This window comes from Ursus arctos, unplaced genomic scaffold, assembly GCF_023065955.2.
Source record: "Ursus arctos isolate Adak ecotype North America unplaced genomic scaffold, UrsArc2.0 scaffold_7, whole genome shotgun sequence".
NCBI classification, from domain to species: domain Eukaryota; kingdom Metazoa; phylum Chordata; class Mammalia; order Carnivora; family Ursidae; genus Ursus; species Ursus arctos.
This window is the reverse complement of record NW_026623089.1, coordinates 68,514,538-68,528,419: the sequence shown is the minus strand read 5'-3', so window position 1 is coordinate 68,528,419 and position 13,882 is coordinate 68,514,538. Positions and strand designations below refer to the sequence as shown.

The 13,882-nt window shown below is 51.8% G+C and overlaps 1 protein-coding gene across 1 annotated transcript in view; it reads right to left on the bottom strand.

Annotated features, from left to right (window-relative positions):
• Window positions 1-851: 851 nt before the first annotated feature.
• The window catches only part of NTPCR (nucleoside-triphosphatase, cancer-related), a 30,573-nt gene continuing 17,542 nt past the window's right edge, over window positions 852-13,882 (bottom strand). The window contains exons 4-5 of the mRNA XM_026504161.4: window positions 10,490-10,699; window positions 852-3,013 (exon numbers count right to left, since the gene is read on the bottom strand). Coding sequence (XP_026359946.1) covers window positions 2,945-3,013; window positions 10,490-10,699 — 279 coding nt within the window. The 3' untranslated portion in view covers window positions 852-2,944. The remainder of the gene's footprint in view (window positions 3,014-10,489; window positions 10,700-13,882) is intronic.

Here is a 13,882-nt window from a genome sequence, read left to right as displayed (position 1 = left end):
TATTCAGAGGTAAAAAGAGATCGTGTTTTAAATGTGTGAGGGAAGTGGCTGGTGGTACAATCCGCTCCAGGGGAAGAGGCAAGGGTTTCGTAAACTCCGTCTCCAGATCCGTTCTGCTCTGTCCCGTGCAGCCATGCTGGTCCAGCTCAATTCGTCACCGGGCAGTACACATGTCCGTATCGTGCTTTCCCAAGGGACTTCTTCCTTCAGGTCTGGCCCAGACCCAGCTGTGTTAGGTGTCTGGGTCTGCTTGAAGAGCGGGCATTTCAAACTCAGGAATAAATGAGAACTGCTGATGTCAGCGCGTCCTTGCCGCCGCATCCCTTCCTCTCTGGGCGCCACAGCGCGGGGAGCAGCACCTGCGCCGACGATCCGCGCTCAGCTCTCCTCCTGGTCCTGGCCTGGCTCAAGAAGAGGGCCTCAAGTGGGGCTCGCCTCGGCGCCTCTTCCTCCTTTAAACCTCAGCAGAAGCCCATCCTTTCCGCGGCTCGGAGCCAGATTTACTTGTGAATTCATGCTGTTTCATACCACAGTCCAGGGGGGCTTGAACAGCACGTACTTCTCCTGGTTCCGGAGGCTGGGCTGCCCAAGATCAAGGCGCCCCCAGATTCGGTGTCTGGTGAGGGCCTGCTTCCGGGTCCACAGACGGCCACTTTCGCGCTGCGACCTCACGGGGCCGAGGGGAGAGAGCCCTCTGGGGTCTCTTTCATAAGGGCATTAATTCCACTCTTGAGGGTTCCACCTGCATGACTGCGTCCCCTCCCAAAGGCCCCACCGAACACCATCACACCGGGGGTTGGAGTTCAACATAGGACTTCGAGGGGGACACAAACATTCAGACCACAACGTTATCCTTTATTAGACTTTATTTCTTAAAATAGAGGGATAGCATCGGATACCTTCACACGTGCCCCGATGGTTCCGCTGGACCAAGTGATACAGTAATTATTAAGGACTCTGCCACAGCGAGTGCTCCACGCTCTTCCAGCTGATAGCTGCTTACGGTTTATCGCAGCTAAAGGTCAACACTGAGACCTGGGGGCACATGATGCGCTGAGAAGGACGGAAAACATCAAGGCAGTGGGAGGAATAGAAAGAGCACGGGCTTTGGAGCCACAGGGACTTGGTTCGAACTCTCTATCTGCTGCTACAGCATGTTTCTTGACCATTAGAGAGTCTGCAGAAGCTCGCCGTCCCGTATGCATGCTCGGGGCCGCCCGAATCTGTTCTGCACAGCTCCAGCTCCAAGGAGCCCGCGCCCCTGGGGGCCAGTAAAGGCTCCAACTGATGGGCTCCCGTCAGTCAGGGCAGACCAGCCGCACTAGGCCGGATGCTGGCTCTGTCTTCAGGGGCACACAGGCGACACTTCCCCAGCCTGTCCCCTTTCTCAGCTCACCTGCGTTTGAGTGGGGCTCCTCAGCACCCGGGGTGTTGGACGAGAGTAGGTTGGATGCAGGGGCCAGGCTCCCAGACCGCACCCGCGTGCGGTGCTCCTTTTGTCCCAGGGAGCCTGACAGAAGTCACACCAGCCCGTCGGACATCATGAGTTCGGTCTCCCTGAACAACCCAACCGGGCGTGGAGAGTGGGACAGAGATGCCCTCTTCCCCCTACTGGACCAGGCACCCTTCATAAGAGATTAGTTCAGTCTAGGAGGCCCTTCAGATGTGACCCCTCAAAGGCTTAGCAAACCCACACCAAGCTTCAGGAGGCTCCCTTGGAGGAAAGCACAGAGGAGAGAATCCTGACCAAAGAGCCCGTCACAGGCTCCCGACCGCCGCCCTGGATCAGAGACGTTAAGAGCTCCCTGGGCAGTGCACCCAGCGCCAGGCTCGCAGGACACCCTAGTCTAGGCTCCACACGCCTAGACTGGGCCTTGGTGATAGACGGGGCACACCTGCCCTGAATGCCAGCTGGGTTTGGAGCTAAGGCTAGTTGCTAAAATATCCTGGAAATTCGTAGATCTTCACCAGAAATGACCTAACAGCACCGTACTGTCTATCACTGCAGCACCGTCAACCGCCCGGAGGGCAACTCTCACCCTCACGAACTCTCGCATGTCCGCAGTCGCCCTGCTACGGCCGCGCCTGATCCTTCCACACCGTGATGCTTGACGGCCCCCGCCCCTGGCCCTCTTGGGGGCGTCATGCAGATGGCCGATGACGGGGTCTCCCTGCTGTGCAATGCCTTCCTATGACGACAGTCATTTCCCCCTTTCTCTGGAAGGGAAACGGGGCCCAGAACGGCATAAGGCCATGTCTAAGTTGATGTGGCCAGAGTGGGGGCTCTGATCTGAACCCACAGGCCCGAGCTCGCGGGGCACTGCCCGCTGTCAGCATCTCGAAAGCCTCTGCACCCCTCCCACCCAGGGCCCACGGGTTTGCAACATTTAGTTTCTTTTTATTTTATTAAGCAATAAGCAATCAAATAAGCAATGTGATGGGTGGGGAGGACCTAAAATGGCTTTTCTCTGAAGGAACCGTTTTTAAAAACCAAATAACTCACAGCCCTGTGAGCTGAGGCCGCACCTGGAGAGGGGTTAATTTCCATGCCGTGCAAAATTGATTAGGTAGCGAACCCCTTCTCCCCCTTCCCCGGAACACACTTATAAACTTCGATGGGGGCAGGTTCCATCTAATACTCTGAAAACCATTTCTCATGTCATAATTTACCAAAATCATACGCACAACTGCAAAAGGAAATAAACAGAAACCTCTCAGCATAAATAAGCCACAGCGGACTGTTCATCTCGTCCCGCCAACCCAGCATTCAGGCTAATTTGATCTTTTAAACATTTTATGGAAAACAGCTGTCAGGCTTTCTCTGGAAAAGCCCATAAGGTTTCGTAAGCCCGAAGGCATAAATCCTCGACAGGCAGGGCCCTGATCAGGCTCCAAGGGAACCAGCACATTTCTGCAAGCGCACAGGCAGGGACACGAACCACCTTCACTTCCTGCCGCTCTGCACACACGTCACAATATCTGGCAAAAGGTGGTTTCTGTTTTCCTTGGTGACCTGTGGGAAGAAGCAAGAGAGCAGGCTTCAGAGTTCTCTCCTTTTCCTCAATCCTCCGCTAGGCAGTATTCTCTGGGAAGAGCCCAGAAGGCCCAAACAGGGTGAGGCAGGTTTCGGGACTGAGGCAGGTAGCCCAGGTCGAGAGCACGTCTGGTGGAATCCCAGCCCCAGCTTCTGCAAAGTGACAGCTCGGACCGTGGAAGTGCATTGGGCGACTGGTGCTTTTCACCAGGACCAACTGTGAACTGAGCCCTGCATGGGGCTCTGGGAAGGATGATGGAAACGCGGAGGGGGCACGGCCCCCGGCAACCTGATCTGAACAGAAGGAACGCCTGAGTGAAGCCAGGAGAGCCGCCTATGAGTGGCCCACCGAGAGCAGCCGCACCGCAGCCGTGAGTCACACCCCCAATCGGACACATCCGACGGAAGGGGAAGGTAGGCCCGGGAAGTGCAGGGACATCCTGAGATCTGAGAGGCAGCTAGGGACGCGGTACACACTCGAACCCGAGTCTCTGGGTTCTGGGAGTATGCTCTGTAATTCCTACCCTTACACAAGAGTAACCAGGGTCTGTTCGAGCTTTACCCAGTGATCCGTCTTTGTTTTTCTTTAGAAATGCAGTCCCAACAAGTACAAGGAAAGCGTTCAGACGCCACCCAGGGCTTGGGATGGTGGGTGCATCCCCCAAGTAAGGACAGGGCCATCTCTCCTGCCTTCACCCTAGGGCCTTCGGGCTGGCGCCCCTCCAACATTCACGCATTCAACACGGATGGGGCGTCAACCAGAAACTGAGCAAGGTGCCGGGGACAGAGGCAGGACTCCATAAGGAGCTAGCCGAGCAGAACAGAGGGACGACATGGACAGCGAGAACATGGATGGTCAAGGATCCGGGACAGAAAGTCTGCAGGTGCATCGGAGCTGGGACGGGGCGGGGTGAGGAAAGGCTTCCACGCCCGTTATGCCTGAGAAGGACCCAAGCAAAGGATCATGCAAAGACGAAGTGAGTGCATCTGCGAAGCGGTGGTCAGTGCGGGCGGACCCTGAGCGGAGAGATGGGCCTGCCCGCTGCGGACTCCACAGCCACCCGTGTCTGCCCGCCCACCTGGCACAGAGCCGGTGCCGGATGAACGTCTGCCGAGGAGATGCACGGTGGGCTTCATCCCCGTGGCTCCCCCACATCCACCTGCCCGCCTCCGAAGCACGCTCTGACTTCTCTCTGGGAGAAGACACAGTCTAGCAAACTGGCTCTCAGTCCGGGAGTGCAGGCCGGGCCGTAGAGATCAGAGCACCTGGACCCTGACAGGAGGGCGCTGAGCAGCCAACGGCGGGGGCCGTCCCCCCCCAGCAGTCTGTCCAAGGAAGTGAGAAGTGTGCTGCTGTGAAGGGAGGAAAGGGGGAACGCGGCGGGCTCAGCGGGGGCAGACGGGCCCCTGGCTCCCTTTCCTGCACCCCGACCTCACGAGCACCGACAGCAGGTTCCGCCCTTGCGTCTGTGAGTTGACTGCGTGCCTCAAAGGGAGGATTCCCAGCTGAGGGCATCTGAAGCCACTTCTCTTCTCGCATCTCCTCACTGCCTCTAGAACTGTGACGTTTGCGAAGGCGGAGACGCGGGGCCGGCAGACGAGAGGGAGCTCACGGCGTGCACTGCAGAGGGCGTCAAGAGGAGCCCCGAGGCGCGCTGAGTGCCACGCAGCCACAGTCCCGCGTTCCCGGGCAATGCCCCATCCTCTCCATCGGCACACAATGACCACACGGCCACCCTGGTCTCAGGCCCCAGCCTGCAAGTGAGACATTCCTCTTCTCTTTCACCAGCTGGGAGTGAGCCCCCGCCCCACCCCGGGGAGCCAGGGGGGCCAGGGCCGCGGTGGGGCGTCCTGCACGCTGAGGACGCTCGCCAAGCCTTGGTTCCACAGAAAACATAGCAACTGGAAAAGATACATTCTGGGAATGTTTCCAGGTTAAAAATTAATGAATGCAAAACTACATTAATATTTGGCTATCCCCTCTTTGATTTCCCGAAGATGACTTCTGAGAATGATGAAGAGGTCTACGTGAAACTGTCCACGGTGTTCAGTTATGACGCTCCTTATATACCGAAGCCAAGCTCTCGAATTCGAGAACGGTAGAGCATCACCAGCCCGCGGGGGCCCTTCCCCGCAGGCACCAGCCCTGTCTTGTAGTCAACCACCAGGATTCGGTGACAGCAAGTCCTTCCTGAGAGGCTGGCCAGGAGGGGCACTGGGCGCGGAAGAGAACAAGGTGAGGAGGACCACGGGAAGGAAGCTGGCCCACCCTCCTCTCGGCACCGCAGCCTCCAGAGAAAGACGGGAAGCCCAGTGAAAGCTGAGCCCCAGCCCGGCACACTGGCCCTTGGTGCCTTGGTGACACTTAGACGCTGCCTTCCATGGGGACCGGGGCATCTCATTCATCCTGTGTCCAGCACATGGGGAGGGGGGGTGCTCGGCAAATGTTTATTACATTCTAAGCTGAGGAGGTCTCTGAAATATAGCCAAGTGGTAAAGACACACTACGAAGACTCCAACCATCTCAAGCTTCCAAGTTGCTCTGTGCCGCATCCAACTTGCCACGGGACGACCTCAGAGTTTCAGTCAACAACCTGGGCACCAGGACATCAGGAAGCTGTGACTATCTGGACACAAGAACAGGCAGGAAAAAAGGCCCCTAACTGCCTATACACTACACGTAAGAAAGCAAAACGAAACCATATTTTTTCCTTGAAACTATGGGAAGGACCCTGACAAGTTCCTAATAAGCACAGGATGACGGAAAGAAATTTGACAACGCTTATTGTAAGTTAACACATATCAAAAGTTACTACTAGCCTGTCTCATATTGTGTCTTTATTTTACTGAACCTAAAAATAGGATTATTCCTGAATCCAATCCCTCCAGCTCTATTTTTTCCATGAAGGTTAAAGTTTCCAAATCAAGAATTACTTTCGTGTTGTATCAAGTCAGACTTCGCCTTACCCAAGTTTACAAAGATTTACTCCTGTATTTTCTTCTAAGAGCTGTAGAGTTTAGTGGACTCCACTTCTCTTCCCCTCCCTCTGCCCCTCCCTGCACGCACACACTCTCGCAAATAAATTAATTAAAAAAATAATGAGCTGTAGAGTTTAGTCCTTAAATTTAGGCCCAGAATCTACTTTGAGTTAATTCTGGTATATGATGTAAGGGTCCAACTTCCCTCTTTTGCATGTGGATGTCCAGTTTCCCAGCACCGTTTATTAAAAAAACGATTCTTTCCTCATTAAGTTGTCCTGGCACACTTGTTGAAAATCAATTGATCTTAGATGTAATAAGGGTTTATTCCTGGACTTTCCACTGATCTGTGTCTAGCCTTTGGCCAGTACCACACTGTCTCGAACACTGCAGTAAGTTCTGAAGTCAGGACGTAGGAGTCTTCCAACATTCTTCTTTTCCAAGATTGTTTTAGTTGGGTCCTTTGCATCTCCACATGAATTTTGGGATTCGCTTGCTTGTCAGTTTCTACAAACACCCTGCCTACAGGCTTTCGAACCAGAGCCTAACAGACCTTCTCTCACTCCTGTATCTATAGGAGTCCAAGGACCCAGAGGACAGCATCGAATTTCTGGTGAGATCAAAATGCTTTATGTCCTGCTTGATTAAAAAAACCCATGGCAGGAAGGAGGAAGCAGAAGTCTAAGAATTCCCAAACCAGAAGGAAATCAGGATGTAGTTCCTGCTACTCCTGTGATCTTGCAATGCACAAATAAAAATTAAAAGCATAAAAACGGCTTTATGGAAAAAAAAAGGTAAAGGACTCTGGATTCAGGACAGTGGAGTCGATTTTAGCTGTAGCAACATTTTATAAAGTAGAAAAACCAAAGAATTTCTCAGAATCTGAGATTTTTTTAGCAAAATCATCTGAATCATCCCTATCGCCAAAGGAAACGGTACAGCAGGGCCGTGCTAACGCTCGGCTTTGGAGGCAGACAGATGGAAGACTGAACCCTAGCTGTGCCACCTGCTAGCTGACGACCCTGGACACGCTACGCAGCCTTCGTTGATAAAATGAAGACCACACGATACACCCAAGCAGGTACTGTGAAGTCGGTGCGCCCTGGTGGGTCTACAGCACTGAGCACAGCACCTCAGTCCAAGCGCTCAGTGCCCGGTGGCCACACTGGCATCTAAGTCAGCGCTCCAGTCTCCAGCTGTCTCCTCTGTGCCCTCAGCGGGTAACATTCTCCAGCATTTCCATCAAGCAGGTATTTCACAGGAAATCAAATGAAATGTGTTTTCTAAATGCCACGAAGACAACCAAACTCATGTATGTGTGCACGCGTGTGTGTGAGGCAGGAAGTGACCAGCAGGGATAAGCATCTTCCTCACGTGGCTCCAGAATCAGGGAAGAGTGCACACAGCTCTTTCTAGTGATTTGGATCCACGAAGGTCTTCATCTCTTGTCTCTACAGCATTAACGTAATCATGCTCCAACAAGCAAATGTGAAATAAACTGAAAACATTTTTCAGTGGCCACACTGAAGAGACCAGTAAAAAATGAACCCAACTTCCGAAAGAGAAGCAGATTTTCAGGAATGTGACTGTCGATACCCACACCCGCAACACGATAGAAGTTTCTAAATTACCAAGACCATCCTCCAGTGACACGAATGTTAGATCTTTTATTATAGTACCACAAGGCCCTGAGGCTCTGCTATTTTGGTTTGTTTTCTTCCAAAAAGTCTGCTCTTTGTTGGGCAATTTCTATTGTTCTATTTTCAAGTTTACTGATTGTTCCCTCTTGTCTCCATTCTCCCGAGGAGCCCTTCCAGACTTTCTCATTCAGTCATTGTACGTGACAGTTCTAAAATGTTTATTTGATTCAGCATATTTTTGCTAAAACTCAGACTTTCTATTTTTCATTTGTTTCCAGCATGTTTGCAATTGATCACTGAAGCATTTTTTTGTCACAGCGGTTTTAAAGCGTCTGCCCTAGAATTCCAACATCTCCGTCATCTTGCTGTTGGCACATGCTCATGTTTGTTCCATTCAAGCTGCTTCTCCTGGTTGCTGGTAGGACAAGGGATTTTCAGTTGGGTGTTGTGTTGTCCCCTGGCTGAACTTCCTAGCCGGCGTGCCTTCCTCTTTCCACCCTTCAGGTCTCCTTACGTATGTTTTCTATGTAACATCCAAGGTTTTCAGCGACACCAAACAGGAGGATAGGGAGAAGTGTATCTAGTCCAGGAACAGGAAGTGTTCCGAGGTGTTTTTCTGAAAAGCAATGCTGTTTACCTAACGCTATTAAGTCTAGGTCACAGGAGCAACTCTGGAACCCTTTCCCCCATGAGTCCAGTCCCGCCTCCCCATCCTAACATGCTCAGCTGTCAGCAAGGGGAGGCGGCCCTCCCCACTTCGTAGAACTTATTTCCTCAGCTGCAATGTTCTTCTTTTCTCCACGGCCTCCTTCAAAACCCACCCAAGAACCATGTTCACCTCTCCCCACAGAATTCTCTCCCTTCTCGCTTCCAGATTTTGACAGTCACGTCATCCACTCCTCTCGAAGGAAGGGACCAGGCTTCATGTGCGCCTCTGCAGTAAGTGCTCGACGCACCGGATGCTCTCAAACAAGGGGTCAGATAACCTCAGTGCGTATAAAAAAGGGAAAGGACCAGGAAATATCTAATCCAACCCCTAAACTTGCAGATAAGGAAAATGAGATTCTTCATTTTGTAAAATAGGAACAGAAAGCTCACACTGGCCATAAAGGAACACAGGAAAGACAAGAATAACAGGGTGTGTGAGCCCCTCTCTTTTACATAATTAACCCAAAGCTAATCACTTTATTTACACATCATTAGGAGCAATGATTACCTTGCCCGGAGAATAATTCCCAGCCTTAGAGAGGAGAAAATGTGGTATTACCTTAAGATGCACTGTTTTTTCCTGGACATAACAGCCACACCCCCTCCATCCCATCTAGGACTTGGAGACGACACTGGTTTGCAGGGGCATCCAGTCTCCAGAGTTTCATGGCAGCAACGTCCCCCCTGCCAGCCTGGGAGCCGGCTGGCCTGAACACAAATTGTCTTTCATCCTCTCTCACTATCCATTGCCTCCACTTCCACAGAAACTCTAGAATCACCACAAAAACTCTTCAAAGACGTCACTGAGCCCACGACCTTGCGGGGCTCTCAGTGCACCAGGCAGCTCCTCAGAGCGACCTCCCGGGTCAGCGCCTCCCTCCCTCCCCAGCTGCCTCCAGCCCAACGACCACCTCGCCCTGCTTGTTTTCTGTGCCCTCGTCCATACGTGCTATGGGCTGGTCGTGGGCGGACGCCGTTGTGGCCGAGCCCGTGTGGACTGCGCTGCGGAGGGCGCGGACCCGGTCGGTCTCGTCCGTCACACCACCGAGCACAGGGCGCTGCTCGTTACTACCGACCACACGAAGGCAGGCCCGGGGCTGCGCCAGTCCAGCCGCTCTACCCTAACATCTGCTGCCCGCCGCAAGATACCCCTGGTACGACACGTGCACGGCCCACAGGCCCGGCGAGCCTCGCGGTGGCATTTTAGCCAGGGACGGAAGGTGCTCGTGGTACCTGGCGGCTGGGGCTCACTCTCCGCTCCCCGGAAGGAGCCCCCTGGCCAGCCGGACTTGTCACGTGGCACCCACGGGGCCTGTGAGCATTTGCACTGGGGGTGGGGAGAGGGGACAGGCAGGCAGAGCTCAGTCGGGAACACGGCTCGCTCACGGACACAGATGAAGGGGGCGCAGGGCAGGACAGTTATCTGACTAAGAAGGACCCAGAGAGACGAAGGGGAAAGACAATCACGTATGTGGGCCGAGTGCCAAGAGCGCTCTCAGGGGCCCACGCGCTGGCTCAGACCCGGCCACTGGCTGGTGTGACAGAGCGGGTCCTCGCTCACACGTGCCCTCCCGCACGACGCCCCCCCTGCCCGCGAGCACCAGACAGCCACCTGAGAGCTCGTGAAAGCACGGGCCGGGCCCATGCCCGCAGTCTGACTGGCGAGGTCGGGGCGGGCCTGCAGTCTTCACGTCCCCCGCACCCCCGGCTGACGGGCCCACGACCTTGCCCGACACGCTCTGCAGCTGTGCTGTCCACGTGGTCAGGGTGACTGAAGAAATGAAGTTTTTATTTTATGGCAACATAAGTAGTCACAGGCAGCCGATGGCTACCGTGCGAACCAGCAGACCGGACACTTCCATCCTCGTCGACCGTTCTGTTGCACACGGTGCTACTCTCTAGCAGCTGGACGCGCTGTCCACCGTGGCCACAGGGAAGTGTGTTTTCTCATTGAGGACAGGCAAAACTTAAGTTCTACAAATTCCTAGAAAATCAGACTTACCTGTATCTAGCCGTGGGGGGGGACAGGGGGGATGGTAATTCAAAGCAAAAGTACGTTTCAAAGCCACCCCGCTGTTTGAGGTCACCTGCTCCATTTTTATAGGCACAGGGGACCAGCCGTACTCACACTGAACACCTGAACGTCGTTTCTGTGTCTGATTTCCTCCACGAGGGCCAGCGGTTTTCCCTTGGGTATTGGGATCGTGCCCAGGACTACAGTCCCCGGGGCGGACAGCGTCTGGCGAACGGCCTGGATGAAAGGCTGACTGAAGAGCTCCATCTTCCCAATCTCATCGATGACACACACCCTCTGCCCTGGGCCACTGCTGGAACCTGCCTGAAGATGACGAAGACACCCAAGTCATGTTAAGCAAAGGGCCCCGGGATCCCACTTCCCAGTCACTCACCAACTAAGTCAACTAAGCTCTGGAAGGCGGGAGACGACCTCTCAGTCTACACAGGATGACTCACTGGCAAACAGATCTGGAAGAACTCCCCTGGAAACTGCAGCAACCAGAAAATTCAGTTCCCCAAGCGACCCAGGTTCCTGGCAATTTTCACCCTTCTAGAACGGTTCCAGTAATAACCAAGCTTTGTATTTATATACACCCAGGAAATAAGCAGCACCCATAGTCCTCACTCTCACGGTTGTGGGGAGGTGGATCGGATGACTGCAACCTCATGACCGACCCTGAGCCCAAACCACCCGGCTAAGCCATTCCTGGATTCCTAACCCAGGAACACTGTGTGAGATAAAGCCCGGAGTTTTAAACTTCTCAATTTTGGGGTCATTTGTTACACAGCAACCGATCACTAATAACCATGCCCTCTCTGGAACGCCTTCCCCAGAAAGCTGATAGGACTCTGAATAGTCTTGCCACAGCAGGGGACACAACAGAACACGTAACTCTTCAGTGAATGCTGAGTGACAAACACATTTTATATATCTTTGTATAAATGATGACTCTGAAAATTCTAAAGCTAATTTACAAAGTACCTTTTACTACAGTTCTAGACTCCTTAAATAATGACATCGGTACATTCTCAGAATATATGGCTAAGTTCAGCTAGATTTGTCTCGAACTGTGAATCCCGAAGCTAGAGTAGAGAGCAGCTGGCAGGGTGCACCTGCAACCGGTGAGGGTCAGGGCTGAGGCCTGTAAGGTACAGAGGGCTGTGGGTTCTATCCAACAGCTGAGATGCTAAGCCACGGAGGATCACAGGTTGTGCCCAAAAGGCTGCTCGCTGTGTGGTGTCAGGGACAAGTTAGGCATCTTCTGGAACAGACGTGAGATTGTGGGGTCTAGTCTGAGGCAGTTTTTTGGGGGAAGCATTAGAGCAGTGGTTTTCAAACTTTTATGTAAGTGGTACTCTTATTATTTGCCAACTTATCTCACATACGTATTTTCCCACTCACTTTACTAGCAGAAAGACCAGGAAGGAGTCCACTGTCGTCATCCAAGAGACGGTCTATAGACTTACTCAGACTTCTGTGTTTCTAATGCACTTCACTTTTAACTTTCAATTGCATGTGTGTGTGGGTATACGCACGCACGTGCACACACACCCACACTCCATTTCCCCCTCAGGGCAGGACAAGGTCGTATTCATCTTTTTCTTTCCCCTGGAATTGAGTGATGCGAAGCTGAGCTGAGGCGGCTAATGCCCTCCACTGGTGGGGTGCAGGAGGAAAGGCGAGCATCTGGGGAATCAGTCACTGTCATTTCCAAATTTTTTCTTCAAAACTGAATGCCAAATTTGGGAGAAATTTAAAAAGCTATCAGGTACCAGCTCCTCAGCATAAAAACAGATGAACCCATAAGAGCAAGGAATTCCAACGACCTCTTATCAAGGAGGATTTGGGGCATTCTGCTGCCTCCAGAAACTAGGAATACTTGGGGATGTCATCTTCCCACAGGGCAGCATCCAGAAGCCAAACAGAACTCTGTCCCGGCACATCAGAATGATAGCTTGAAAGCAGTCAAGTCAGACAAAGAGGAACCATATGAGGAATGTGTGTGTGAGCCCGTGTACATGTATTTATTTGGGTGTACGTACGTGGGCACGTATGTAAATACACACAAGTAGATACAAACACAAAGCGCGAGGCTCCAACCACCCTTCCCCGGATTCTCTAGAGCATTCACCAACGAGAGCTCACCGATCTGCACAAAGATCTCTGGACGCATATGCTTACGTCATGTTCTTACAACCCGAAATGCTCACTTTCAAACATTAATTTATATAGAATCCTCTCTGCACAAAAGTAGGGACTTTTATCATCCAGAAACTGTAGGAATCTCAAAAATAAGTCTGGGATTTTTGATGAAAAATCTGTTACTAATGCTCAAGTGAGAGGCAGATATCAGATGCTAAGCCACTGAAAAGCCTGTAAAGACTGGTTTTTCTAAATAACTCATGACCATACATTTAAGAATGTAATAAAAGAACCACCATCGGGGCGCCTGGGTGGCTCAGTCAGCTGAGCATCCAACTCTTGATTTCGGCTCAGGTCATGATCACAGGGTTGTGAGATTGAGCCCTGTGTCGGGCTCCGCGAGCAGCAGGAAGTCTGCTTGCAATTCTCTCTCTCTCTGCCGTTCCCCTGCTCCTGCTTGCTCTCTCTTAAATAAATAAATAAATAAATAAATAAATAAATAAATAAATAAAATCTTAAAAAATTAAAAAGGACCACTATCACACTCAAAATTGTTTTATTTTTATATAATTTCAAGCAATTTTAGAGGGAAACAAAGAAACAAAAAAGCCAGTGAGCACACATCGTGTTTACGTTGTTCCAAATTCTCTTCTGAGTTGGTAAAGACGCAGCCTGACAGCCCTGGGGTCCAGGTGTGAAAATGGTCAGGTTGTGGGGAAGTCAGAATGAGCCCCTGGAGAGCCCGTACCTGAAGGTATGGAGTAAGGAGCTCGTGCAGCACTTCGGGCCACGAGGTGAAAATCCCTGTGTGCACAGTATCTGGAGTGTGGCCCTTCTCCCCTGCACCTACTCTCTCTGCAGGGGACCTCGAGGCAGGGGATAGCAGACACTACCCTGCATCACTCACTGCTCCCCAGCCAGGCCTACATGTCACAGGACTATCCACAGGGAGAAACACTTTGGGCAAGGCATATTTTAGCTCCTCTGTTCGTTCTGAGGGAGAAGATATTTCCTCGGGAGAGAGTCCTAAAATTGACCGGCCACTCGGAAAGGAAGCTATGAATAATTTTATCACTTTGCTTACACTTAGCTAGTTAGTTTTCTGGAAAGATTAAACTCAGAGCAATAACAAAATATCTGTGTACCAATTATGTCAGAGTCCTGAAAACTATGTGACTTTTTTATCTTCATATACACTTTAAAGAACACAAAAGAAAAGGTAGGCATAAACTAGGCAATTTCATTTACCCAAAATACTGAACTGAGAAAAGCTAACTGAAGTGGCATTTGCCTTATTGTGAATTATTTACTTAATAAATATTTCTGGTGGCCTTAACTTTTTTTTTTTAATATCAGACATGC